The 26977-nt window shown below is 38.4% G+C and overlaps 1 protein-coding gene across 1 annotated transcript in view; it reads right to left on the bottom strand.

Moving 5' to 3' along the window:
* Positions 1 to 26977, bottom strand: part of LOC131202485 (sodium channel protein type 3 subunit alpha-like) — a 78277-nt gene that overhangs the window by 44016 nt on the left and 7284 nt on the right. The window contains 10 exon segments of the mRNA XM_058191521.1: positions 2807 to 3045; positions 4346 to 4478; positions 5124 to 5474; positions 11701 to 11973; positions 16176 to 16382; positions 16633 to 16774; positions 19447 to 19510; positions 24907 to 25179; positions 26364 to 26546; positions 26549 to 26646. Of these exon segments, the coding sequence (XP_058047504.1) occupies positions 2807 to 3045; positions 4346 to 4478; positions 5124 to 5474; positions 11701 to 11973; positions 16176 to 16382; positions 16633 to 16774; positions 19447 to 19510; positions 24907 to 25179; positions 26364 to 26546; positions 26549 to 26646 (1963 nt within the window).

Here is a 26977-nt window from a genome sequence, read left to right as displayed (position 1 = left end):
TATTCAGATTACATGATGGGTCTTGTGGGCCACACAGGATGCACTTTGTAATAGCAACAACATGGACTTTGAAGTATTGTTTTACTTGCTAACCAGAGGTGGGTTTCAGCAGGTTCTGACCAGTTCTGGAGAAGCGATAGTGGAAATTTCGAGTAGTTTGGAGAACCGGTAGTAAAAATTCTGACTGGCCCCGCCCCCATCTATTCTCTGGCTCCCAAGTCCTAGCTGATTGGGAGGAAATGCAGATTTTGCAGTAACCTTCCCCTGCCACGCCCACCAAGCCATACCCACAGAACCAGTAGTAAAAAAATTTGAAACCCACCACTGTTGCTAACTAACATAATTATTTTGTATTTTAATTTAATGTATTTTTCTCTCTTTTTAGATGATGTTAGTAGTTTGATTGATAACTTCTAACATTCCTAAACTTCAAGATAAAAACCTTTCTTTGTTCCCCAGTTCAGGATAGGATGGAGGTCTGGAGTTTGTCTTCTGAGAAGAGAAAACGAATTAGCACTAACTGATACCTGGTTTGTCTCTCTGTGAACTCTGAACAACTTTAAGACTTTTTTCCCCTCATTAACATCTTAAGTTTTACATCTCTGCTTTTGTCAGACCTCGTTTAAATGGGCATGTGCCCATGTCACATGCAATATATTTTAACTCCGTATAACTGCAAAGGAGGAGTTACTTTTGTCCTGTCCAATCAATTTTTCTCTTGTCATTTCCTGTGATGTATTAAAGGTCTCGAGGTTCCCTTTTTGAATGAGAGGAATCCTTTTTAGTCAGAACATTCTAAATAAATTGTAATAAAATAATATTCGTGTCTCGGTCTGTTTCATTGGAAAATATGCATGACGAGGCCTGAGAAACTATATTTGGCTAACAGTCTATACCTACAAAGATCAGAACAGTAGACCAGGCAGACCAAACAGAAAACATGACCAGATAAACTAATTATACTTAATTGTAGAGCTAATAGAATTTTGCAGGTCCGAAAGTCGAATTCTCCTGCTTCCATCTTTACAGATCAAGTACTTACAGATCAAGAACTTTTGAGCCTCTTCCTCCACCTACTATGTAGTTGTGGGCTACACTGTGCCTTATCTGACCGTTTGCTAGGCAGCAGCATTTCTTCACCTCATCTCCGAAGGTCTTTCCCACATATTATTTTTTATTTAGTGACAGCTTTTATATAAGTGCCCATCTCTCTCTAAAAGTGACTCTTCTATTACACAGGTAACACATAGGTATTCTCTGTGACATTCTATGGACCTGAAAGTTGGAGTTTGAAGGAGGATAGGGAGCAGATCAATGCTTTGGAACTTTGGTGTTGGAGAAGACTCCTGAGAAGGGCAAATAAATAAATACATGGATCAAACAAATCAACTCAATAGTTCCACCTCATGGTATAAATGATCAGACTGCAATTAGCTTAATTTGCACACATTATATGAGGAACCTTGATGGTGCAGTAATTAAAGTGCAGTATTACAGGCAAACTCTGATCACAAGCTGGAGTTGGATCCTGACAAAGGTCAAATCGACTCAGCCTTCCACCCAGGGCAGGAGTGAAATCTACTTGTCTTCCTTAGCAGTTTGGAAGTGCATGGGCCATGCGTCATGCCTCGCTCGCGCACATGCGTGTGTCGCAACCGCAGAAGGTAAAAAACACATTACTTCCTGGTTAAAACCAGGAAGTAATGACACCCAGGTGGATGGGCGGAGCTTTGCTCCACCATCGCTACCAGATCACCGAACCACCAGCCACAATTGCTACCGGATCGCACAATCCAATCCAAATCGGGAGCATTTCACCCCTGACCCAGGGGTGAAATTTACTTATCTTCGCTACCGATTCGCAAAGGGTCAAAAACGGGATGTGATGACATCCAGGCATGTGGACAGAGCCTCCCACCACCAGCACTACCGGTTCGCCCAAGCCGGATAGAACCGGCTCAATTTCACTACTGCTTCCACACTTCTGAGGTTGGTAAAAGGAAGACCCAGATCGTTGGGAACAAATGTGCAAATAATACTTATATTGTAAACTGCCCTAAGGGTGCTGTAAAGTGCTCTGGGGCAGTATATAAGCCTAAATGCTAACAATATTGCTATGAAAGCTAGAGAAAGGTCTAATGCTGGGAAATGTGGAAGCAAAGAAAAGAAGAGGAGAAGCAGCAAGATGGATGGGCTCAATTATAGTGAGTGGAGATGAGTACATTGTAGGAAGACCTGAAAGACCATGCTAGGGACAGGTCGTCATGGAGAAAAATCTATCTATGTGGTTGCTAAGAGTCAACACTGACGTGATGGCACATACTCAATTAAATCAATCAAAAAAAATATGAAGAGCTTGTTTTTCAGATCCAATTTAAGAGAAAGCCACTGTATTTCCCCCCTCATACAATAGCTTCTTTTCTCCATGAATTTCATGAATATAGCAAGAAAAATTTTCCTTTTCACAAATGAAACCAGCAGTTCTGAAACAGGACCAAAACAGTTGTACGGCTATAATATAAATAAATGCTTAGCAGAAAAATTAATAAGCTTAATATCCAATTAATTAACTTTGGATGCCGTGACATTTTTCTGGCTCTTTAAGTTTGTTTAAAATTAAGTGGTTACCTCAATGTTTTACTGATGGGTTTTTTGTTTGTTTTTTGCATTGGCTTTGTATCTTAAGCTTAATAATTTAAAATCCTGGCAAATTGTACTGCACACTGTCTTAACAATTCCTACATAAAGATGTTGGAACAAACATATGAGATACAGATATTTTAAATCCTGCTTGTCAAATACATACCAGGTTTCCCACTGAAAGTACTTGGTAGAAATCAGAAGTCATTGGATAATGTTCCATGGCCATAAACAGTGTATTCAAAACTATGCAAATAGTAATGGCAAGATCGACAAATGGATCCATCACTATCAGTTTCACGATGTGCTTTACTTTTAACCAAGGGCTCCAGCAATCCCAGATCAAGAAAACATTTGCAAATCTATACCAGCAAGGTGGACACTTCTGCCGAGATTCTTCAAGTTCTGGAAATTGATAAAAGATATGTATTAGCTTTTTCAATTTAGTGTATTCCGTGTTCTGCAGTATTCTGGTAAACTACTTGTAAAATTAAGAATGCATGGTAAATATATGTTTATTTCTACTGCTTACTAATTTATTTACACAGCTGATAGAAGCATCTAGCAAAATAAGAGCTTGTTATGTAGCTCAGGGTGGAACTGTGGAGTCTTTGGTGCTGTCTGAACTTGGTTGTTTGGTTGCAGACATTTCATGCTATACAGTAAGGCAGGGGTGTCAAACTGGCGGCCCAGAGGCCAGATGTGTCACGTGCAGGCCACGCCCACCCCAGCTCCGCAAAGGCAAAAAATGTTGCAATACGTCACGATACCTCACATGACGCGATCAAGTTTGACACTCGTGCAGTAAGGTAATGAAATGCCTGCAAGCAAACAACCAAGCTCAGAGAACAACAAGGATTCACGGAAACATGTATTCTTATAACTAAATATGCTTTCATACAGTCTTCAGAATTAATGCTGACACAGGACATTTTAACTGAAACAGGTAAGACTCTTACTACCAGTTACTCCTACCTTTTGTCTTAGCTGCAATTAAGTCCTATTCACCATAAGAATTTGCTGCAGTTAAACCAGTAAACATTAGAGGAGAATGTAAGGAAGACTTTAATTTTTCAGTGGAAAGTAGAAAAATCAGCACACTTAGATCACGGACTGCCCTTCACTGGTTTATCTGACCTACTCATTTGAGTTAATTGGTTAAATTTACACATATCTTGTTATTTACAATTCTGCGTAGCTAAGAACGATAACAAAATGCAGCAATAAAATTACTACAATCAAAGAGTTGCAAATATATTACTTTTAAGTTCAGAGTCCTAGAGCATTTTAAATTGTTGCATTAATATGCTATTTTTTAAATAATGACTTGACTCTATGTACAGTAGCTGACCTTTAAGTATTTAGGCTGATCTTTGCATGAATTCTAGCTAAAGGTTTTTAAGTGTCTTTCTCTGATAATCTGAAGCATTAGCATTTTGACCCGGTCTTCATTCACTACTGAATGAGGTTTTCCCACCGTACTGTGGCACAGAATATTGGAAGCCAGCAACTTTTATCCCTACATGCCTAAATTCCACCTTCTCCTTCCCACTTCATGGATGGGACACAAAAAGAAAAAAAAATACTGGAATCGTGGAACTATTAAAATATCCATGCCTAAGATTTCAGCAGTAAAACTGCTTCCATTTGAGAGAATGAAATCAGAGTGATATACTTTACATTAAAACAATAACTACCACCATACCTTCCATAGTATTTGTAAGGATACTGGCTATACTCATGGCTCTCTGCCTTGCTGCAGATTCTTCCATCAGTTCCATAGAAATTTGATAAGAGCTTAATCTTCTTTTTCTTATTTCTGTTTCAGTTGTTGTACCCTGAAAATAAAATTATGAGTGAGAGACAGATTGAGTGTTGGTCTGTTCTTGGTACTTAGGTAACCTTAGGGGCCAGTTACTGCTATTAGACCTATCATTTATTATGTGATGATGGAAGTAAGATGTTTCCTCACAGTTGATTTTAATATTTTTTTACTGTGTTGCACATAATGGTTTCAGACTAATCTTTCAGTTTAAAGCTTTTGGGTAAATCTCGTCACTATAATCTGAAAACAAGTCACAAAAGAATTAAACTTTTATGATAGTATGTTGCAGGTTTTAGTGAAAGAGCATATAAAAGTTACTCTGAGGCTGTCAAATATATGTCATCACACCTAGTATCAAGGTGTGCAAGGATAGGAAAGAGAAAAAAATCAGATGAAGTGACTGCACAAGCAGAGCTCCAGCTCACCCAAGATTAATTTCTTATTAATTCTCCATCCCTCCATCCCTTTTTCTTTGAAATTTCCCAACTCTCAAAGAGGATTTTTATTGATTAGGGGTCTGATTGACTCCTATCAATCAGATACACCCTCAGGCAACGTAGACCCAAGTATCTTAAGATGAAAGGATGGACAGTCCAGAAATATCATAGCAAATAAGTATTTCAGAGAAAGTCAAATACAACAAATGTAGTTTAATCACCTCTGGTAAAAATTGTCCAGTAGGTGAAGGGAGTGCAGGAGGTCCTCCCATTAAGGAAACAACACCATTGCAGTCCACTGTGCTGTGCATCTTCCCGTTTGCAGGAAGCACCGGTACCATCTTTGATGACAGGCTCATTTGGCTGGTAGTACTGTTGCGACGTTCACTTGTTTGTCTGTTTGGAACAAAGAGAGAATCTCTCCTGCTCTCATTGTCTTCAAGAGTACTATGTTCATCATCAGCAAAGTCATTCTCTGACCCAATATCTTTCACTCTCCCTCGGAAGCTGAAAATACTTGTTCTGCTGCTGCGCCGTGGTGAGAACAGGGAGCCGCGAAAGCTCAGCAAAGACTGTAAGGGAGGAAAAACAAAACACAAACGAAACCCGTTATTGTTGGATGGGACATGGTGGATCAGTAGTTAAGATGCTGAGCTTGTTGATCGAAAGGTCGGCAGTTCAGCGGTTTGAATCCCTAGTGCCGCATAACGGGGTGAGCTCCCGTTACTTGTTCCAGCTTCTGCCAACCTAGCAGTTCGAAAGTACATAAAAAATGCAGGTAGAAAAATAGGGACCACCTTTGGTGGGAAAGTAACAGTGTTTTGTGTGCCTTTGATGTTTAGTCATGCTGGCCACATGACCATGGAGACATCCCTCCAAGACAGAGTGGCTGTGGATGCCGGCATCCCGGTACAGTCAGCTGAGTCCACGGCTGACTGTTGGAGGCGAGTCATTGGCCCCGATGGAGAGGGTGCGCAACTTGGGCGTCCTCCTGGATGAACGGCTGTCTCTGGAAGATCATTTGACGGCCGTCTCCAGGAGAGCGTTCTACCAGGTTCGCCTGGTGCGCCAGTTGCGCCCCTTTCTAGACCGGGATGCCCTATGCACGGTCACTCACGCCCTCGTGACGTCTCGCCTGGATTACTGCAACGCTCTCTACATGGGGCTCCCCTTGAAGGGCATCCGGAGGCTGCAGTTAGTCCAGAATGCGGCTGCGTGGGTGATAGAGGAGCCCTCGTGGCTCCCGTATGACACCTATCCTGCGCAGACTGCACTGGCTACCTGTGGCCTTCCGGGTGCGCTTCAAGGTCTTGGTAACCACCTTTAAAGCGCTCCATGGCATAGGGCCGGGTTATTTACGGGACCGCCTACTGCTACCGAATACCTCTCACCGACCCGTGCGCTCTCACAGAGAGGGACTCCTCAGGGTGCCGTCAGCGAGGCAGTGTCGTCTGGCAACGCCCAGGGGAAGGGCCTTCTCTGTGGGGGCTCCCACCCTCTGGAACGAACTACCCCCAGGACTTCGTCAACTTCCGGACCTCCGAACCTTCCGTCGCGAGCTTAAAACACACTTATTCATCTGCGCAGGACTGGATTAGATTGTAAATTTATTGGTTTTAAATGGGTTTTATTTTTTATATTGTTTTTAAACATTCGGCCTTTTAGAATAAGTTTTTTAATTGTTATTTTAATCTGTATTTATGTGTTTTTATTTGCCTGTGAACCGCCCTGAGTCCTTCGGGAGATAGGGCGGTATATAAATACGATTAATAAATAAATAAATAAATAAATAAATAAATAAATAAATAAATAAATCTTCAGACAGTGCTGGCTCTTCGGCTTTGAAACGGAGATGAGCATCGCCTCCTAGGGTCGGGAACGACTAGCACATATGTGCGAGGGGAATCTTTGCCTTTAGCTTCCCTGACAGTTATCTTTCAGGAAAGCAAAGAGGTTATAAATCAGGGATTTCCAATCAGGGATGCTCGCACCCGCTGGGGGTGTGAGACGATAGTTCAGGGGTGCAAAAACTTTCAAATTATAGTATGTGTAATTATATTCATATAATTATTTATTTTTTAAAGGGGTGCATTCTAGGGGCATGGGGTATAGAAAAGGTTGGAACTCCTGTTATGAATTAAGAAATAAATGACATTATTCTGCGATCGCATCTTTGATATGCATTCTTACAAATTAAGATATCTAGCTGTGATCTGTTCTACAAGACAACATGAGAAGAACAATGGGTCATATATTCTTCCATTGAATGGAACACTTCAAATATAAGGAAATGGTTCCAACGACAAAAAAGACACATCGACCAGCCAGCTGTTGCATACAGTTACGGGGGCAACTCAATGGCTAGATCTATTTAACTAAACTACTGCAATTAATCCACCATTTATTAATCATGCTGCTTCATCAACTGATGCTTTCAGCAGCCACAGGAGACTGAAATGGTGATTTTGACATTGAGAGCAGGAAAAAAAATCAATTTTTGCTGCTTATCCTTTTATTTAATTGCACTACAAGAAATCCTTACTGGAAACTTTTGCTCCTTCCCTGCATATTTCATTAGTAGCATTCATGAATTAATAAAGTCATCATCAATGTCAGATGAAACCACATACACACAAACAATTCATATATTATTGTTCCTATATTTTAATTTCTTTTCAGTAGTTTAGATTCACAACGATCACTGCATTTGCAGTTTATAAACATTTACAAAACTCTTGGTTCAATTTGAATTTAAGATAATAAACTAACAATTTTATTTAGACTCATCAATATTAATACTCGTATTAAACTTTAAGTGCTCTTTCAAGGAAAAGATAGATATAATTGCCCAAGTTACAAGAAAAAGTATCTTTTTCAGGCAAATTTTTAATCAGACAATCATCTCTTAGACTTTAGAGAATTTATTGCAATGCCCAAATACACTTAATACCAAGTATTCATCAATATGATCTCTATTTATTGTTTTAATGTTTTGTACTATATTAATTTAATGTCCATAAGCTGTGTAGAGTCATCTTGGGTGAGATGGGAGAGCATACAAGTTTGATAAATCAATAATAAATAAATGGGGAGGAAACAGTCTATTGGCCCTCTTTGCAGGCAGTGTTTATTTAAATTCTGCAAACCAAGCACTTGAAAACCTAAATTCCCACCCTTCTCATCTCACCAGACCAATTCCTGCTTTACTTTAGGTAGGCAATACTGCTGTTCTACTGGTTCTATGGGCGGGACTTAGTGGGTATGGTGGGGCTTGGTGGGCGTGGCAGAGGAAGGATACTGCAAAATCCGCATTCCCTCCCCACTCCTGGGGGAAGGATATTGCAAAATCCCCATTCCCACTCACTTTGGGGCCATTTGCCGGTTCTCTGAACTACTCAAAATTTCCGCTACCGGTTCTCCAGAACCTGTCAGAACCTGCTGGATTTCACCCCTAATTACAGCTCTTTACAATGATAAAGACTTAACATAAATTGCACAAAAACTAAAGGTTTTTAAAAAATCTTTTTTAAAAAAAGGATCAAACACAAATGGCAATTTGGAGTCCACACTGTAGGGCAAGTTAGAAACTACAGGTATTTCATGGCACACAAGGTCATGAGAAGCCCAAATCCCACAAAGGCCATGATCTGATACTCTTTAAAATTTTATTTTTGAAATTCAAATGGGAGGCAGGTTTATACCCATGGCTTCTGGGAGTTTCAGAAAGTAAATATTGCAAATCTTTTATTTGCAGGTCCTTGCCTATAAAAATTTCTATACTTCGGGAAAATACAACCTAACTTTCTTATTTCCCTAGAAGCCCTGTTTGGCAAGATAAACTCATATATTTGGCTAAAGCTATAATACTGGCCAGAAAGTTATCCCATCCCAACTTTATACAATCAACATCATTCCAGGTAGATAAACTCTCTCTTGAAACAAAACTATCCATGTATCTATGGAATATCTAAAGACCAAGGAAATAAAACAGAGCCCTTTGAATACTGATAAATAACATTATTTTAGCAGAACAACCCAAGCATTATTATTTTCTTTGTTTATTTTGTTTATAACTTTATTATTATCTTTGGTCTGGCATCTTTCCTTTCCTTTCTAAGACCTCTCCTGAAAAGGCTACCATGTATTTTTATCAAGTGCTCCACATTTTGAATGAGTATGCACTTATCTGTTCTGGTCTGGTTGAGTCAGTGGCACTTACTTGATCATAGTGTTCCTTTTATAAGGATTGATAACAATACTTCTTTGAACAAACTGTAGGTAGATCCGGCACATGGTAATGCACTCTTTTATCTGATTCAAATCTAGCCATCGCTTATAAGGTAGAAAAATCTGTTTCTTGGAACAGAGCTATTAATAAACAAATGACATAATAGGTGATATAAAGGTTGAGCCATATGTTTAAATCCAATCCTGTTGCTGTACTTTAAATTTTAGGGCCAATTTGGTATTGCGGTTAAGGCATCAAGCTAGAAACTGGGACACCATGAGTTCTAGTCTTCCCTTAGACACAAAGCCAAATTGGGTGATTTTGGGCTAGTCACATCCTCTCAGCCCTAGAAAGCAGGCAAGGGTAAACCACTTTTGAAAAACCTTGCCAAGAAAATTGCAGGAACTAGTCTAAGAAAGTCACCAGGAATCAAAAACTGACTTCAAGGGACCAAATAAATAAATAATGTTTTTTATATGTTTACATTCATAATACATTTTGTTCTTACATTTGTAATTATTTCTCTTCTGCTAATCCAAGATCGACTTCAGTCCAAGACTGAAATAAAGTAATTTTCTAACCAAGATTTGCCCACTGAATTTTTACCGGCAATGTACCTCCCCCACCTCTTTTTTAAAAGACTATAAAGTGGAACTGTGGTGGTGCAGTGATTAGAATGCAGTATTGCAGGCTAACTCACTGCCAGCAGTTCGATTCTGACCGACTCAAGGTTGACTCAACCTTCCATCCTTCCGAGGACAGTAAAATAAAGACTGTCTTCGGGGACAATATGCTGAAATTTGTAAACTGCTCAGAGAGTGTTGTAAAGCACTATGAAGCGGTATATAAATCTAACTGCTATTGCTATTCCTATGGACAAACAACTTGTATATTGTTGCTAAGATAATAGCATAGATGGGTTCATGAAATTACTTGATTCAAGGGGGACTTCACTGATGGTTAATTAGATTAATTTTTGTGAGGCTTTTAGTCTGGAGTCAATTCTGTACCCTTGCTATAAATTTTAATTGTTTCTTCTTTTTACAGTATACTGTGGAGGCCAAGGAAGAAGCCTTCTGTAGAATATAGGAATCCCTAAACTCAGGTGTTCCCTAAGCAGGACATAGAGTTAGCTAATTTTTCTACAACTGCAACCAGACAATCCTTGTGATCTCCTGGCTTAAAACACATCACTATGAGAAGGCCTCATAGTGTATTTAGTTATATGCTAAATAAAGTCAATAAGCAGTATACTGTCCATTTTTTATTGATTATAGGTAGTTTTAGGGTCCTTCTGAGCCAAAGAGAAAAAAATAAAGATTTCCCCATCAGTTGTGTCTAACTGGTGCTCATCTCCGTTTCTTAGCCGAGGGAGCCAGCGTTGTCTAAAGACAATTTCTGCGGTCATGTGGTCAGAATGACTATACACCAAAAGCACACGGAATGCTGTTACCCTCCCACCAAAGTGGTATCTATTTATCTACTCACATTTGCATGCTTTCAAACTATCTACTCACAACTACATGCTTTCAAACTGCTCGGTGGGCAGAAGCTGGGGCAAGTAACAGGAGCTCACCCTGTTGCGTGGAGCTTGGGTCTCGAACCCAGGCTCTCAGCTGACAAGTTCAGTGTCTTTAACTGCTGAGCCATCCCGCCCCTCTTTCTGAGCCAAAGAATGAGAAAGAAAGAAAGAAAAAAAGATGGCATCAAATGCAGCGAAAGAAAAAGGTGCATCAATATCTCTGTCTCTATCTCAGTATCACCTCCATCTCTACCATCTCTTTTCCTCTGTGTCTCTATCATCTCTTTCTCTGTTTCTTTACTGAATAAATACATTTTCAATACAAGCCTCCCTCCTTATAGTGGGATACAAGTATATTAATAAAGAAAAAGTAAAGAAAACTTTTGTGCTTCTAAATTTTACCCACAAGAACAAATGGTTTAAGTTGTAACTGAAGTTACTTCTGTTGTTCATGATAGCTATTGGCTGCATATTATCCCCTATTCATAACTCTATAGTTGCCTTGGAATCTGGAAAGAAAAGAAACATTCCCTGTAATAGACTCTTGTCACTAACAGAATAATTTGTGACTCCACAATATGGTTACCAAATTGGCAAGGTTCACATATATGAAAAAAACATTAAAAAACACACACTCAGGGCTAAGAATTTTAAAAAGATGATACCCATTGTGATCCAAAATCAGCAGACTTGTTATCTTACCCTATAAAAGTCAATGGAAACCATAGCAAACAACTCCAGCATTTATATGCATAGCCTGCCCTGGGCCCCGATATTTAAAAAACAAACAAACAAATCACTTATTTTCCTAAAAATGTATCAAGTTCTTGTAAAAGGAAATTCCATCAATGTGGGACTGATGAACCATGTTCTGATTTTCGGAGCTGAAATATATTTTAGAATCTACTCCATAGTTTAGATCAGGGGTCTCCAACCTTGGCAAGTCTAAGCCTGGAGGACTTCAACTCCCAGAATTCCCCTTGAAGTGTTCCAAGCTTAAACTTGCCAAGATTGGAGATCCCTGGTTTAGATAAACACTGTAGCATACCTGGTGAGTTGAGGTTCTCTTTTCATAGGACAAGCGACCTCCCCGTCTGATGCTGTCTTCCGATTCAGATTTAGGAAACCTCTCCACTTCTTCCTTATCTTCTGCTTCCGAGAGCTCTTTCTGCTTCCTTTTTTTCCTTTTGTTCCTTCTGTCTTTAGCACTCTTTGAGCTTAATTTAGATGCCTCTGAAGAACTTTCCAAGAGCTCCCCCAATCCACCCACGCCGCTGAAATCTCTTGATGCAACTGATGCTGCTGCCACAGCTGCTGTTGTCTGTTGTGTTACAGTATCAGGTAATTGGCATTACTTGGATTACAACATTCATCATCCTTGTAGAGAATTCCATTATTATTCCAAGGATATACAGTCAAAAAGCAATTAAATTAAATACTAACGTCAATTATGGATGTGTCTTCTTTGGAATGAAATAGAAAGGGAATACCCAAATGAAGGCAAATACATGTATCACAGGATAATATTGCAGGATCCAATCTGGGTCAGTCACCGGAACCAGAGGTTTTGTCTTCCGAGCTTTCGGAGTCATGCTGAAGTCCATTTTCATAGAATGTCTCCCTACAGAACGTATACATAGACAGTACACATTCTTTCTATGAGAGAAGTTCCTTGAGGATGGGCTCCAGCACAAGTCCGAAAGCTTAGAAGACTAAACCTCTGTTCTTGGTGACCAACCCAGATTGGATCCTGCAAAAGTAATATAGTTTTCTGCAAAGATGGGAGTATAGCACCCTAATGTTTTTAATAAGGGTGCTATTAAGGAAGTGGATTTTTAAAAAATTAGGACCTCTTTACTCCAGGATCTACATTTTGATTAAGAATTTAGAAAAGAAGGACTAGGGGTAACATGATAGTAGTGTTCCAATATCTCACGGGCTGCCACAAAGAAGAGGGAGTCTAGCTATTCTCCAGAGCACTTGAGGGCAGGACAAGAAGCAATGGGTGGAAACTAATCAAGGGCCTCTGTGACTCAGACTGGTAAGACAGTCTGTTATTAACAGCAGCTGCTTGCAATTACTGCAGGTTCAAGCCCCACCAGGCCCAAGGTTGACTCAGCCTTCCATCCTTTATAAGGTAGGTAAAATGAGGACTCAGATTGTTGGGGGCAATAAAAGTTAACTTTGCTTGACATAGTGTAAGCCGCTCTGAGTCTTCGGAGAAGGGCGGGATATAAATGCAAATAAAAATAAATAAATAAATAAATAAATAAATAAATAAATAAATAAATAAATAAATAAATAGCTAGCAAGCAATGGATGGAAACTAATCAAGGAGAGAAGCAACCTAGAACTAAGAAGAAATGTCCTGATAGTTAGAACAATTAACCAGTGGAACAACTTGCCTCCAGAGGTTGTGAATGCTCCAACACTGGAAGTTTTTAAGAAAATGTTGGATAACCATTTGTCTGAAGTGGTGTAGGGTTTCCTGCCTGGGCAGGGGGTTGGACTAGAAGGCCTCCACGGTCCCTTCCAACTCTGTTATTCTATTTCTATTTCTAAGAAGCCAAAACTTGACTGGCAGAGCATCTGCTTTGTGTGACCCTGAGTTCAACCCTTTGCCTTTCTAAAAAGGCAGAAAAGTCTCTGTGCTCGAGACCCTGGAGAGCTTGCTGTCAATAATGCTGAGCTAGATGGACTAATAGCTCTCTCTGCATAAATTAGCTTGTTCAGAGAGGCTGCTAACCCACAATCACCTCTAGAAACATCTGCTTAGTTTTTTTTAAAAAAAATACAGCAGACAATCCCACCAGCTGTTCAAGAATCAGTTGATGTCAAAGTTTGTAACTCTACTGCTTCTGCTGTGTTTTGAAAGCTTCACTGATGTCAAGGTAAACTAGTTTCACCTACTGCATTATTTTTACATTTTCTTGAATGCCAACACTGCGCTTATATCAATGCTTCTCAAATAGTGGGGTGCGCCCCCCAGGGGGGGCGCGAGGCTCCGTAAAGGGGGGCGCGTTTGACCTCGGCAAACAGTGTCATAACAAGCTAAGCCCCGTGTTTATGTCTATTTACAGTCGTGCGGGGGACGCGAAAAATGTTTTCTTCTTCCTAGGGGAGCATGACAGAAAATAATTGAGAAGCACTGGCTTATATCAACTGTTTACTGCATCTCTAACAGCAGAAGGTGAGAATAGACAATGTATACATGAATATGAACTTCAGTCATGTCGGGGATCTCAATCATATATGCAAATTATATCAGTAAAAAGCCCACTGTTACCTTCCCTTAGCTATAGAGAGTACACAGAATATAATTCTGCCCCTATTCCCTACAAGAGCCATGTTCAACTAGGTCATTAAGGACTTCAGACAAGGTAGAAGATGAAACTGTGTATTTGTTGTATTAACCTCCTGCCCAGTCCAGGACAAACTGTCTCCAACCTCCACACATTCAGTTGGGAGGTGAGAAGAAAAGTACTCCCTTCTGCATGAATACAAGTAGATTTCCAATTTATGGCTTGAAATGTAAAATTTGTTACTACCGGTTCTGTGGGCGTGGCTTGGGGGGGTAATATGACTGGGTGGGCATGGCCAACATTTTTTTTAACTTTTAAAAGCATTTTTTTCTACAACCTCTTTGGCTGAAGAGGTTGTAGAAAAAATGCTTTTAAAAGGCTCTAACGATCCCAGCTGAGCCACGCGATCATCATAGAGTTTTTTTTTTTTACTTTTAAAAGCATTTTTTCAGCTGAAGAAAAAATGCTTTTAAAAGTTAAAAAAAAAACCTCTGATGATTGTGTGACTCAGCTGGGCATGGGCGAGAGGGCAGGGATTTTTGCTACTGGTTCTCTGAACCACCCGCCACCATCGCTACCAGATCGGGCAATCCGGTCCGAACCAGGAGTATTTCACCTCTGGCTTGGAAGTCTGGTGGCAGATTACACGGAGAGCTGAACTTGCAATCAGACATATATGAATTCAGTATTCCTTTCATGATCTTGGTTGAACGTGTGAAGCTAGAAAAATTAAGGATGGAGTAAGTAGAACATGAAAACGTGGGAGAAGTCCAAAGAAGTAATCCCACTTTTTACATTGTTCAAAATTATCATGCAAATGCCTAAATAGAACTACTGATTGGCCACAAAATAGGACTTTAAAAAAAATGCTTGTGCTCCTAACCAAACAATTTAATTGTTAGAATAGACTGCCTTGGGCATTACTTGGATAATCTTACAAAATCAATTCAGCAAGAATAAGAGGCACTGTTCCAGTCTCCACTGGGAAGCCATAAAGAGGGCCCCCGATGGTTGGAGGTATAGATTCAACAATGGACCAAGTTGACCCTCCCCTTGCATTCCCACACTGTCATTATCAATTTATTTTGTTTTTTATTTTATTTACTTAGAAAATTTATATTGCCCCCTATTCGCACATGGCGACTCAAAGCAGCTTACATACATATTAAACATTACATATTAAAAAATAAAATTAATAGAAGAAAATAATCAAATAATCAAATAATATAATAGCCCCACCCCCACCCGAGCAACAACACATCACACAAGCCATGGGATGGGCTCCATCCCTCTCTGAGTTGATACCGCGTCCCATTTTTCTCCTGTTTCAGGCAAGTATTGTTTAGCATGTTCCTATAGCGCACAATGACAATGGCATGAGAATGCAGAGATGAGGTATTATGTCACTGGGATGGACCTACACTCCTATATGGATGGCAACAACACTCCTTGTTGCTAATTACAGGATATTTTGATTTAAGCTGCTCAGAAGCTCTGGAAAGGAAAAGGCCTGGTATAAACAACTCGTATGACAAAGGAAGAAGGAGCATATGAAATCAGTGTGGCTCCATCTCTTTCAGGCTGTGGTAACTAGCAACATGATATGCATCCTATATTTTATGCATTATTTTATTTTATTTTATTTTATTTATTTATCAAATACGTATTCAATAATATATATAAGTATAAGCATTAATTGAATACATAAAATGAATACAATTAAAGGGAACATTAGGACGGGGACAGTAGGCACGTTGGTGCACTTATGCACGCCCCTTACTGACCTCTTAGGAATGGGGTGAGGTCAACAGTAGCCAGTCTAAGGTTAAAATTTTGGGGGTTTTGGGATGAAACCACAGAGTGAGATAGTGCATTCCAGGCATTGACCACTCTGTTGCTGAAGTCATATTTTCTGCAATCAAGTTTGGTGCAGTTTCAGTGGTGGGATTCAAGTAGTTTAACAACCAGTTCTCTGCCCTAATGATTTCTTCCAACAACCAGTTTGCCAAACTGCTCAGAAAGTTAACAACCGGTTCTCCCGAAGTAGTGCGAACTGGTTGAATCCCACCACTGTGTGGTTTACCTTATGTTTGTATCTATTGTGTGCTCATGTATTGTTAACTATTGGAACACACTTGAATAAAAATCTGGGAAGATGCATTTAATATATCCCCCACATTTTAGCAATTTCAAAACAACATCTTCTAAAAGCATCTTCTACCTGAGCCTCTTCTTGCTGTTTTTTCAGCTGTTCCAGCATCTGCTGGAACTCTGCCTCTTTCTGCTCAGCTTCTTCCATGGTGGCTTGATTCTGCTCTTCATAAGCCATGGCAACAACAGCCAGGATCAAGTTGATCAGGTAGAAAGAACCCAAGAAAATCACCAGGACAAAAAAGATCATGTATGTTTTGCCTGCAGCACGTAGAGTCTGGGAAATTGGATGGAAGAAAGAAAGACAAACAAATACAACAAGAACTCATCCACCGGATTTTTTAAAAAATCAGTTTAGTTATTAAAAATCACTGGTATTTTATGATTGCAATCATAAAACTACAATGACATACCAAATAGGCATAATAAGTAGCAATTCTCTGTTACTAATGTTAGCTACATTAAAATAAATCAGCAGCAAGACCGGTGCTTTTGTTCCAATGTCATACATATTAATCTTGCCTCACCAGTTGGTAAAGGTTTTCCCAGAAGTCCTGAGTCATCAGCCGAAAGAGTGATAAGAAGGCCCAGCTGAAGGTGTCAAAGCTTGTGTAGCCGTAGTTGGGGTTTCTACCAGCTTTTATACACACATATCCTTCTGGGCATTGGCTATGAAAAGGAATTGCATTGAGTATTATTGTTATTTGCACTTTAAAAATATTTTCAAAATGACATTTTAATTCTAACCTGAACCATTTATTTTCCATTATGTTGCGGATTATGACTGAATGTACAAAACTGGGCTCAGGTGCACTTTACATCTCACTGAGATCAATGAACATTTTAGTCCTATATAACTAATCCTCCATTCATGCTGAGATACTAAGAGAGTTGTTTGCCAGAAGATGCCACGATGCACAGATCCCACAGACTCTTGAGGATGGGCTCCAGCATAAGTCCAAAAACTCGGAAGACTAAACCTCTGGTCCCAGTGACAGACCCTGATTGGATCATGCAACATTATCCTGGGACACATATATTTGTCTTCATGCGACAGACCCTACCCTCGATCTGGATTGCTTTGATTTCCCTTCTCTCCTCTTCCTTATTAGATCTTGTAAGAAACCACTTGAATTTCAACTTCCAGAGTTTTTAGCTAGTTAACTTTTGATGGAAGATGGAGGATCAACAGCTCATTAGTTTCAAAGACAGCTGTCTTAATGTATCTATTACAAAAAGAGATTCTGCATTATATATGTTTTGTAAAGCATACAATGGCACCTGATCTAGTGGTCAATGCAGTGGTGAAATCCAATTTTTTTTTTTTTTTGCTACTGGTTCTGTGGATGTGGCTTGGTAGGCGTGGCAGGGGAAGGATACTGCAAAATCTCCATTCCCACCCCTCTCGGGGACCAGCCAGAGGTGGTATTTGCTGGTTCTCTGAACTATTCAAAATTTCCGCTACCGGTTCTCCAGAACCTGTCAAAACCCGCTGGATTTCATCCCTGGGTCAATGTCTCTAATATTGGACCAGGGCATTTGCTTGATCTGAAAAATACATTAGTTCTTAATCTCAAAGCTATCTGAAATTAGTCTTTACTTGGTGATAAAAAGATTATAGCCAAAAGAATAATAAGTATAGTTAGCCTTTACAGAACTAGAATTCCTGGTCATTTTTTCTTCTTCAGAAGTAGCTACATATTTAGCAATAGCAATAGCACTTAGACTTATATATACCACTTCATACTGCTCTACAGCTCTCTCTAAGCAGTTTACAGAGTCAGCATGTTGCCCCCAACAATCTGGGTCCTCATTTTACTGACCTCGGAAGGATGGAAGGCTGAGTCAATCTTGAGCCTGGTGAGATTCAGACTGTCAAACTGCAGTCAGCTGGCAGTCAGCCTGCAGTACTGCATTCTAACTACTGTGCCGCCATCACTCTTTAGAGTAAACCATGAGATATTCATAAAAAGTAACAAAGCTAAATACTCATATTTGTTGGCAACCTCTGCCTACTTTAGCACTTTATCATGCTACTGTATTTTTACATTAATTCTTGATAAAGCATGTTATTGTATAGCAAGGGCATTGCACAATATTAAATAATAGGTGGAAATAAATTAGGTGGAAATAAATTCAATAAGTGATTGCTTGCTTTGCTTGCTTATTATTGATATCACCCCATATAAATTACTTTTGTCATTCTAAATTTATCACACATCACGTATATCTCTAAAATGACATTTGCAAACATAGGGGGTTTTTTTTAATCGTATTTGGCAGGGGCAAAAACTTGTAAAAACATTTTTTGAATAGGCAGAAGTTTCCCAGCCAAAATCAAAAGTTTCAGCTAATTAACAAAAGTAAAAAATCAGAATTCAAACATATATACTTCAGAAATAAGGCTCCACATATGCTTGATTCAGAGAAACTAGATGTAAATGAATATTACAGTTCAAGAAAGTCCCCAATTTCCCCAAATGCCTAGCTTCTTTTAGAGTAGTTTTCTGTACAAGGTCCTGCAATTTGTTTGGAAAGGCAAAAGAAGAACATGGGAAAATGAACAAAATTGCCAGGAATAATTTGATGAAATTTAGGATAATAGAGAATAATGCCAGACAATGATGCATTTTTTTATCCCAAACATAATGTTGCAAGAGATGATATTCCCCATCACCACTACACACTGAATCAACTAAGTATTGGTTGAATTCCTTGGCATGCAAAAAATATCTTGGCAATTATTTAAGAAAGAAAGATACATACGTATTTCTTGTCTTTCTACAGTTTTATTTTAAAAAAACTCTTGCTCAGTTTGTTTTTTTAATACGAGAATGATATAAAGGGGAACCTTTAGTTTTTCTGCTGCTATTTTAAACAACTCTGGCAGACCAACTGCTTGATAAATAATTTGGCAATCTTTCTAGAGATATTTTGATAGCCTCACAATTTTTTTTGAATTTTAAAAACATTTCAAAAGTTAATCCATTGATTATCAAAGTGCTTAACAAACATTTTGGTTTAAATAATTTTGGATTATTTAAATCAAACATTTGGAATATTTAAGTCAAACATTTTTGTTAAATAATAGATAGGAGTGGGCACATATTTGGATAAATCCATTACCAGTGCAGAACTAGGAGAGTGCTAATTTCTGCTAGCATTATCTTGTTAGGTAATTACATTACATTAGGATGATCATTCTAATATGCACAATCATCTCTTACAGGACTTCCTACTTCACACAGAGTAGCTCCTACAGATCCTGGATCATGTGAAGTTAAATGTTTTCTAACTCATTACAATAGTATGGAATATAGTGGGATATTAAATATTCTTACCCAGCATCTGAGCTATTACCACAAAGAAGTGCATCTCGCTGTCCTTCCAAAACATAAAAATGACCTGATTGAGAAAAGAAAAAAAAACCAATTACAGTACTATTTTTGTTTGCTGATATTAAATATAGATCCATAAACATCAGAAGTACGCAATCAAAATGCTACAATTAATTATAAATGTGTGATGAAGAGAACTCTCTTTTATGGAAGTTATGGACTATTGCTCAAAATGCTATTACTTTTTTTCTATCATTTTTATTATTGTTTTACTGAATTATTTTGTAAGGCTCATGGAGCTTTGTTTGAATTAAGCAGCAGATAAATTAGAACAAATAAAATGTATCAAGGTGAAACTTTATTTTATTTTAAAAGTAAACAAGGGGTTTCTCTTTCATACATTTAGATGGTCATTGTTAGAAACACTCTAGTAATTGATTCAAATATATAAATTTGTATCATCGTATGTATAAAGAAAACTTAAATTACAGTGCCATGCCCAATTTTTAGGAGTTAGCCCAACTGAATTCAGTAGAGATCTTGGCATCCTGAGTATATGAGAAGGGTGAATACCAAAGGTGCTTTATTCCAAAAAGGCAGCTGAACTTGGGTTTTTTTCTTTGAAAACATTTTACTTCTTATCTAAAAAGCTTCTTCAGTTCTAAGTGACTGGAGGAAAATGGAAGGATTTATATTCTTTGCAGCTCATCTGTTTGTTAGTTCTCTGAGAACTAAATGAACCCTGTGGTCATTTGAGGGTTTATCATTTATCATTTTGGGGTAAATCAGAGTGCAAATGGTGGTGGAGCCTTCTTGGGACTGCTGGAAGGACTACTGTGTAAACTGTTGTGGCTCCCGACCCCTAACCTGGCCCCATGCCAGAAAGTGTCTTGGAGCCGGGCCTGCTGCCAGAAAGTGACTTGAACAGTGAGGGGGAAGGGCCATCAGGACCTACCTTGGAAGCACCGGCCTCCCTGGATCAGCTCCAGGAGACAGAAGCAGGCCTGGTGAAAGAGATAACGAGGCCTCCTTCCCCTGACTCTTCCCCCCCCCCCCCGCCACGCCTGCAGACCCAGCTGACAGCAATCAGGCTTGGCTCAATCCCAGGTTTCATAGGCAGGAGAGACGAGAACAACAGAAGCAGGGGAGGGGCAGGCCTAGGAAGTGCTGAGTCATGGAGCCACACCCCACAGGATATAAAAGGCAGCAACAGCTGGTGTGTCTCTTTGTATCAGGCAAATCCACGGATTGACTAGAGCTGAAGGTTGTGACTCACCAGCGTCTTGGCAGCTAACGAGGGCTCTTGGCAGATGCTGGCTCTTTTGCTGCCAGAGCTGATAACAGCCGGATAATTAAGCCATCGTTCGGATGGAGGTGAGGAGGACATAACATAAACAGAAGAGAGGTGGTATTGTATTCCTCCACCTCTATTGAGAGAGGGCTGTTCAATCTTTTTTTTATATATATATAAAAAAATTTATTTCCATTTTCCAGTATCATATTTATGTACAATCTGTTATCCATCATTAACATTAATTTTTATTTATTGCTGATTCGGGCCTGCCCGACTGCCACTTCCTTTCTTCACAACCTCCCTCTACCCTCTACTACTTTCCCCTCCTTCATCTCCTTCACTTTACTACTTCCTCTCCTCCTTCTTCACTCCTCCCTTCTTCCACCCTCTCTAACCTTCTTATTCCCCTCCTCCTTCTCAACTCTTTCCTACCTACTTTCTTCCCTCCTTCTACTCCACTCTCCCTTTGTTTCTGAAATGGCAGTCGGGCAGCCCCAATATCATTTCAAATTTTAATTTCATATATTCAATCATTACTGTACATTAATAACCAATCCATGTATCATTTTCCCCCTCCCCCCTCCCCTCTCCTCCCCCCTTCCCCCCACCCCCCCGGACTTCCCAGAGCAAATACTGGGTATTATGACCAACAATCACAAGCTAAAGTATACAAAATATACATAAACTCCCACCCCTCTCTAAAACTTTAAATCCCCTCACAATAAAAATAAAGAGATAAGAAAGAATAAGAAAAAAGAAAAGGAGCAATACCAATACAATCTTCCCATCACATATTGCTTCTTCTTACAGTCCATTTTTAAAATTAATCCATCTTCTCAAATTCAAATTTTTTCCACTTGTATATTCCTTCAAATTTCATAAGTCCATTTCTTAAATTACAGTCCATCTTCTCGAGCTCCAATTTTCATCACTTATATATTTCTTCAATTGTCATAACATTTAATGTCTAATCTTCCAATATTATTCCATCAGTCAAATATCATTACGAATAAAGTTTCTCAGATACAATATTTCCAACTTAACTTCATAACTTTTACTGTCTATAAACGTATCAATTAAAACGAATAATCATTTAAGTTACATCCACAATATAACAGTAAACAATTAACATCATTACCCACAACATTATCTAAATTCATAAATTTTACTTTCCATCCTTCACAATTAAATAGTATCATCCCATAGGTTTATATCTTACAAATAACAAATAACAAAACCTATAATTTATATCCTAAACAAATCAATTCTAAAAATTAACCATAATCATCATAGTCACATCTTAAACATTCCTCCCCTCTCCTATTCTATTTCCCATCATCTCCAAACCAGTTAACTTAGCATCTAACAACAAAGGATTCCCACTCTTTAAAACATTAATATAGAAATGTCTTGCTTTCATAACTGAATTAAGAAAATACTTTCTACCTCTAAAATTCACTGACAAACCCATTGGAACTTCCCATCTAAAATATATCTGATGTTTCTTAAACTCATCCACTAAAAAAGAAAATTCTCTTCTCTTTCTTAACATTTTAGGAGGAATTTCCTTCATCATTTTTATATCTTGTCCCAATATTTGAAATTTATTTTTATAAAAGGCTTGCAAAATTTCATACCTAACCTTTTTAGTTGTAAAATAAATAACCACATCCCTCGGTAATTTATTTTGTCTTGCCCACCAAGAATTAAAACGATAAATTCTTTCAATATTAATCTCAAAATCTTCTGGTTCCACACCCTTTATCTGAGCAAAAGCTTGCGTAAAAATCTCTTTTAAATTTTCCTTCCTACTTTCCCTCAATCCCCTCACCCTTATAGCATATTCCATTAATCTATATTGTAATATTACTCTTTCTTCATCTGCCCTATCTACCTTTGCCTGTATACCTTCCATCTTATTATCTAAGTTCCAATTGTTTTGATTCTTTTGAATTTCCTCTATTTTCCTTTGCAATTCTAAATTAACTTTATTAACTTCTGCCAAACTATCCTCCATCTGAATACAAGACCATAATATTTGCGAAATTGCATCCTTTACCATTTTCATTTCCCTTTTGCTCTTCCACCATTTCCTTAAAATCCAACATCTCTTTCTCTATTTCATCAAATTTTTGATCTATTTCTGAAAAACGAGTCTCCAGAAACTCCTGTAAAAAATTTCTTAATTCCTCTTTGATTTCTTCTTTTAATTTTCGTATCTGACTGAAGAAATTTCAAAGTTTTTAGTGGCTTTTGGTACTATTTGCTTAAAAGCCATTTTTTAAAATATATAACCTACCCAGTAACAGAGGACAAAAAGGGGTTAAAAGGGAAAGATTCAAAAAACTTTTCTTCTAAATCGACTATAATCCCAAAGAAGAAGAAAAAATATAAATCATAAAATTCTCATTTCTTCCATTTAGTCAGTATCTTCTTGTATATCTCCTAATTCCACACTAGCTGTTAATAAGCATTTCCTTAACTTTCATTTCCAATACACAAATCGCCATTTGCTTGCATTCCACAAAACACCATTTGCTTTTCTCTCTCCTATCTTCGCAACAAATGTATCCTCTATTAGAGGCTTGCAGTCTTCTTACAGACAAATGCTAGAACTCCAGTTTCTGCTCTGTCTGTCACAAATCAATTTCTGCCGCGGAGATTGGACACTACGTTTTTTTCTTGTCAAAAGGCAGATGCCCTCGGAGTCTGGAGCTTCTTTCAGGCTTTGGAAGGAGCACTCCCCTCAAGCCCTAGAAACTTTTCTGGGGCTTCTCTGGGTGGCTCAACTTCAGCCTGAATGCTCATCTGTCCCTCTTTGCCCAAGGGAGAGATTTACAAGCTGCCGGACAGCTAAATTACGCTGTCCTGGCAGCTCTACAGGGGTTAGCAGTCTAAAAAAGACTGCCATCAACGAAGCGGAGCCAAACCGGAAGTCAGGGCTGTTCAATCTTAATGTAGATGGCCTCTTTAATCTGTTTTTCAAACCAGTGTTCCTCTCTATCCAGAATGTGGACTTCGCTGTCTATAAAAGAGTGGCCTTTGTCTTTCAAATACAAATGGACTATTAAATCTTGTCCTGATGGATTTGTTCTCCTATGTTCTCCTATGTTGTAGTTTGTTCTATTTGCGAAGTGGTTGTTTTGTTTCCTCAACGTACAGGTCTGTACATGTCTCACTGCATTGCACTGCATATACCACATTGCTCAGTTTGTATCTTAGTATTTTGTCCTTGGGATGGACAAGCTTAATGTATTCCAGGGTTTAAAGCGAACACATATGTTGTGTTGGTTGAAAATCTTCCTGAGTTTTCAAATATTCCTGCAATGTATGAAATGACAACGTTGCTCCATTTGTTGTTTTCTTTTTTTTTATGAAGGAGCTGTTGTTGGATCTTTTCGAGGAGAATTTTCAACCAAGTGGGTTCAATGACTTTCAGAGAGCTGACATATGACCCTCGTTGTGCTAATGATTAGATGACTGCAAAAAATATAAATCCTTCCATTCCCCTCCAGACAGTTAGAACTGCAGAAGCTTCTTGGATGAAAAGTGAAATGTTTTCATAGAAAAACAACAACAAGAAAGTCGAGTTGCCTTTTGGAAAAAGCACTTCTAGGACAACCATGACCTGAATGATTAAGAATCTCCGTAGACAAGAACAGTGAATGATTCTTCCAATGACAATTGATGCCCTTTAATTGTAAACACACACAAAATGAACATTTAGCCTTATTAGTGGGAGGGAATTCAGTGAAATACACATCTGGATAAATAGAGGCCTATACCAATTACCATTATATTACCATTATTACCATTATACAATTTATTATTTTATTAACTCCATAAGAATTAAGCATGTTGAACCCCAGGGTGGGAGCAAAGGAGGGAGCAAATAATATGGGTCATGACACCATGATACAATTTCACCATTATCACTTCATTATGATTTTTATTCAACAGAACATTAAGAGTTTTTAAAATACAAGTTTTATTTGCGTGAAATTATGTCAAATGATGTCAGTATGCTAAGGTCAATGGAAAAGAAAGGAGATGATTTTTAACAATTAGTTAAAAATCAATTAGTAGAAGAATCCCTGCTGAACACAGCCAATAATATACATAGTTGTATTTTTTTCCTCTATATACCAATCATGTTAAAGTATCCTTACTTTCATCCTCAATGTACTCCTCCCAGTTAAAAGTGGTCACTGTCATATTTACAAAGGTATCATTGTCTCCCTCTGTGCTATTGAAGTGGGAAGTGATATTTCCTTCGAAAGTAGAATTGTCCAATGGCCACAGCAAGCATTTATGCCTCAGGTTCCCCATGAAAAGTTGGAGCCCTATTAGTGCAAATACACTCAGACAAAACACGGTCAGGATCATGACATCTGAGAGCTTCTTCACAGATTGAATGAGGGCCCCTACAATCGTCTTCAGGCCTGCAGGCAGAAAGGGACCAAAAAATGCTGATAAGAGTGTGTCAAAAGTTCTTCCATTCTATTTTAAGTCGCCATGCAGCCACAGCCATGTCCCATTTGTGAAACAGTGAAGCTTTATGAACAGCGTTAGCACTTATGAAAATGCATGAAGAAAAAGCTTCTATAACAGGAGCCTCCAACCTTGGCAACTTTAACACTTGTGGACTTCAACTCCCAGAATTCCTCCACCAGCTTTGCTGGCTAAGGAACTCTGGGAATTGAAGTCCACAAGTCTTAAAGTTGCTAAGGTTGGAGACCTCTGTTCTATAAGGTATACAAAATGAGATGTACTGCTTCCCTTTTTTGTTTAAAAATGGCATATTCATTTAAGGCAATCCATTTTTTAAAATTATTTTCCAAAAAAGTGAAAGCAGAGAGATGAGATCCTAGGCAATGACTATCTTGACATTTAATTAATAGTCTCTTCTAGGCCTTTTGGGTAAGATCAGGCATAATATATTCAACATGTATACGTCTCTATTTATCATTTATTTTTATTTTAAAAATTATCCCACACTTTTTTTTTGAAGTTTCTTCAGTTCATTCATATGTCTTGACATACTAGGATAGAAATTCCTGGAATTTCTGGGCCAGCATGCTGGCTAAAAATTCTGGGAACTGAATATCCAATGTGTGTCAAAATCTTATTTCAACCATTAATTTTGAAAAACTTCTGTAACATCTTAATTCAAATCTAAACATGAAGTGGGATCCTGCCCTTTTGTATTCTCTCAGGAATAAAATCTCACCATATTTTTTGGGCAGTCTTCTAAATGTGTTTAAGATGACACATTGAAACAATATATTGAAAAAATATGGCTATACAAGAGCCATAGTATTAATTACAGCTTCCCATTGTGCAAGGAAAAAAATCATCTATAAATGCAGCAGCATCAACATAAAGCAAACCCAGAACCAAAATAAAACATGTAAGCTGTGCATTTTGTAGGTGTCACATGCAATTGTTTTTAAAACTCAAAGGCTGACTTTGCAAATCAAAATAAATGTTACATTTGAAAAGGCAAAGATCTTCCGATTCCTGCCTTTTAGTAACCTTAGCAGCGATCAGCAAGACTTATCTACAAAAAAGTGGGTGACTTCCATGAAACTAAGAAGTCAGCCTCTGGTTTTAACCTAGCTCTCACCTGGAATGACTGATATTGTTTTCAATGCCCGGAGAACTCTGAATGTTCTCAACGCTGAGACATTGCCCAGGTCCACAAATTCTGTCACATATCTGTAATAGGGGAGTTCACACACAAACACAATGACAACACACAAAAAACAGCTGGAAATACCAGGATCCTGGCCCTTTGTCAAGCCACTCACTTCTTACCTGGGATTACAGAAATAGTTTTCAAAGCTCTCAATACTCTGAAAGTTCGAAGAGCTGAAACATTGCCTAGGTTTACAAATTCTGTTACATACCTGTAGAATTAAACCACAGTTATTCAGAGTTGAGGCAGAGCTTAGGCTAATTACTTGGTGTTTTTTTTCATGAAGGCCATTTAGATAATTTGTCCTTTTGCAGTATATGTCCATCAGTAAAATTCTCCTACTTAATGCCCTTTAGCCTTTAGCCATATGGGCACTGAAGTCCTAACTCATCCTATTAAATATTTAAATAGGACTTGGAATTAGCATTTCTAAAATAGAAAGAAACGATTACAATATTATGTAAGCAGTTGCATTTTTACTGAAATGCAAACTTCACTATTGGCAGAATGTTCTTTATTCCAGGAAATCTATGCCTCCTAAT

The sequence above is a fragment of the Ahaetulla prasina genome, chromosome 1, assembly GCF_028640845.1.
Source record: "Ahaetulla prasina isolate Xishuangbanna chromosome 1, ASM2864084v1, whole genome shotgun sequence".
Lineage (NCBI taxonomy): Eukaryota > Metazoa > Chordata > Lepidosauria > Squamata > Colubridae > Ahaetulla > Ahaetulla prasina.
Note: the sequence above shows the minus strand (reverse complement) of the source record. Positions and strands in the feature narration are given on the sequence as shown.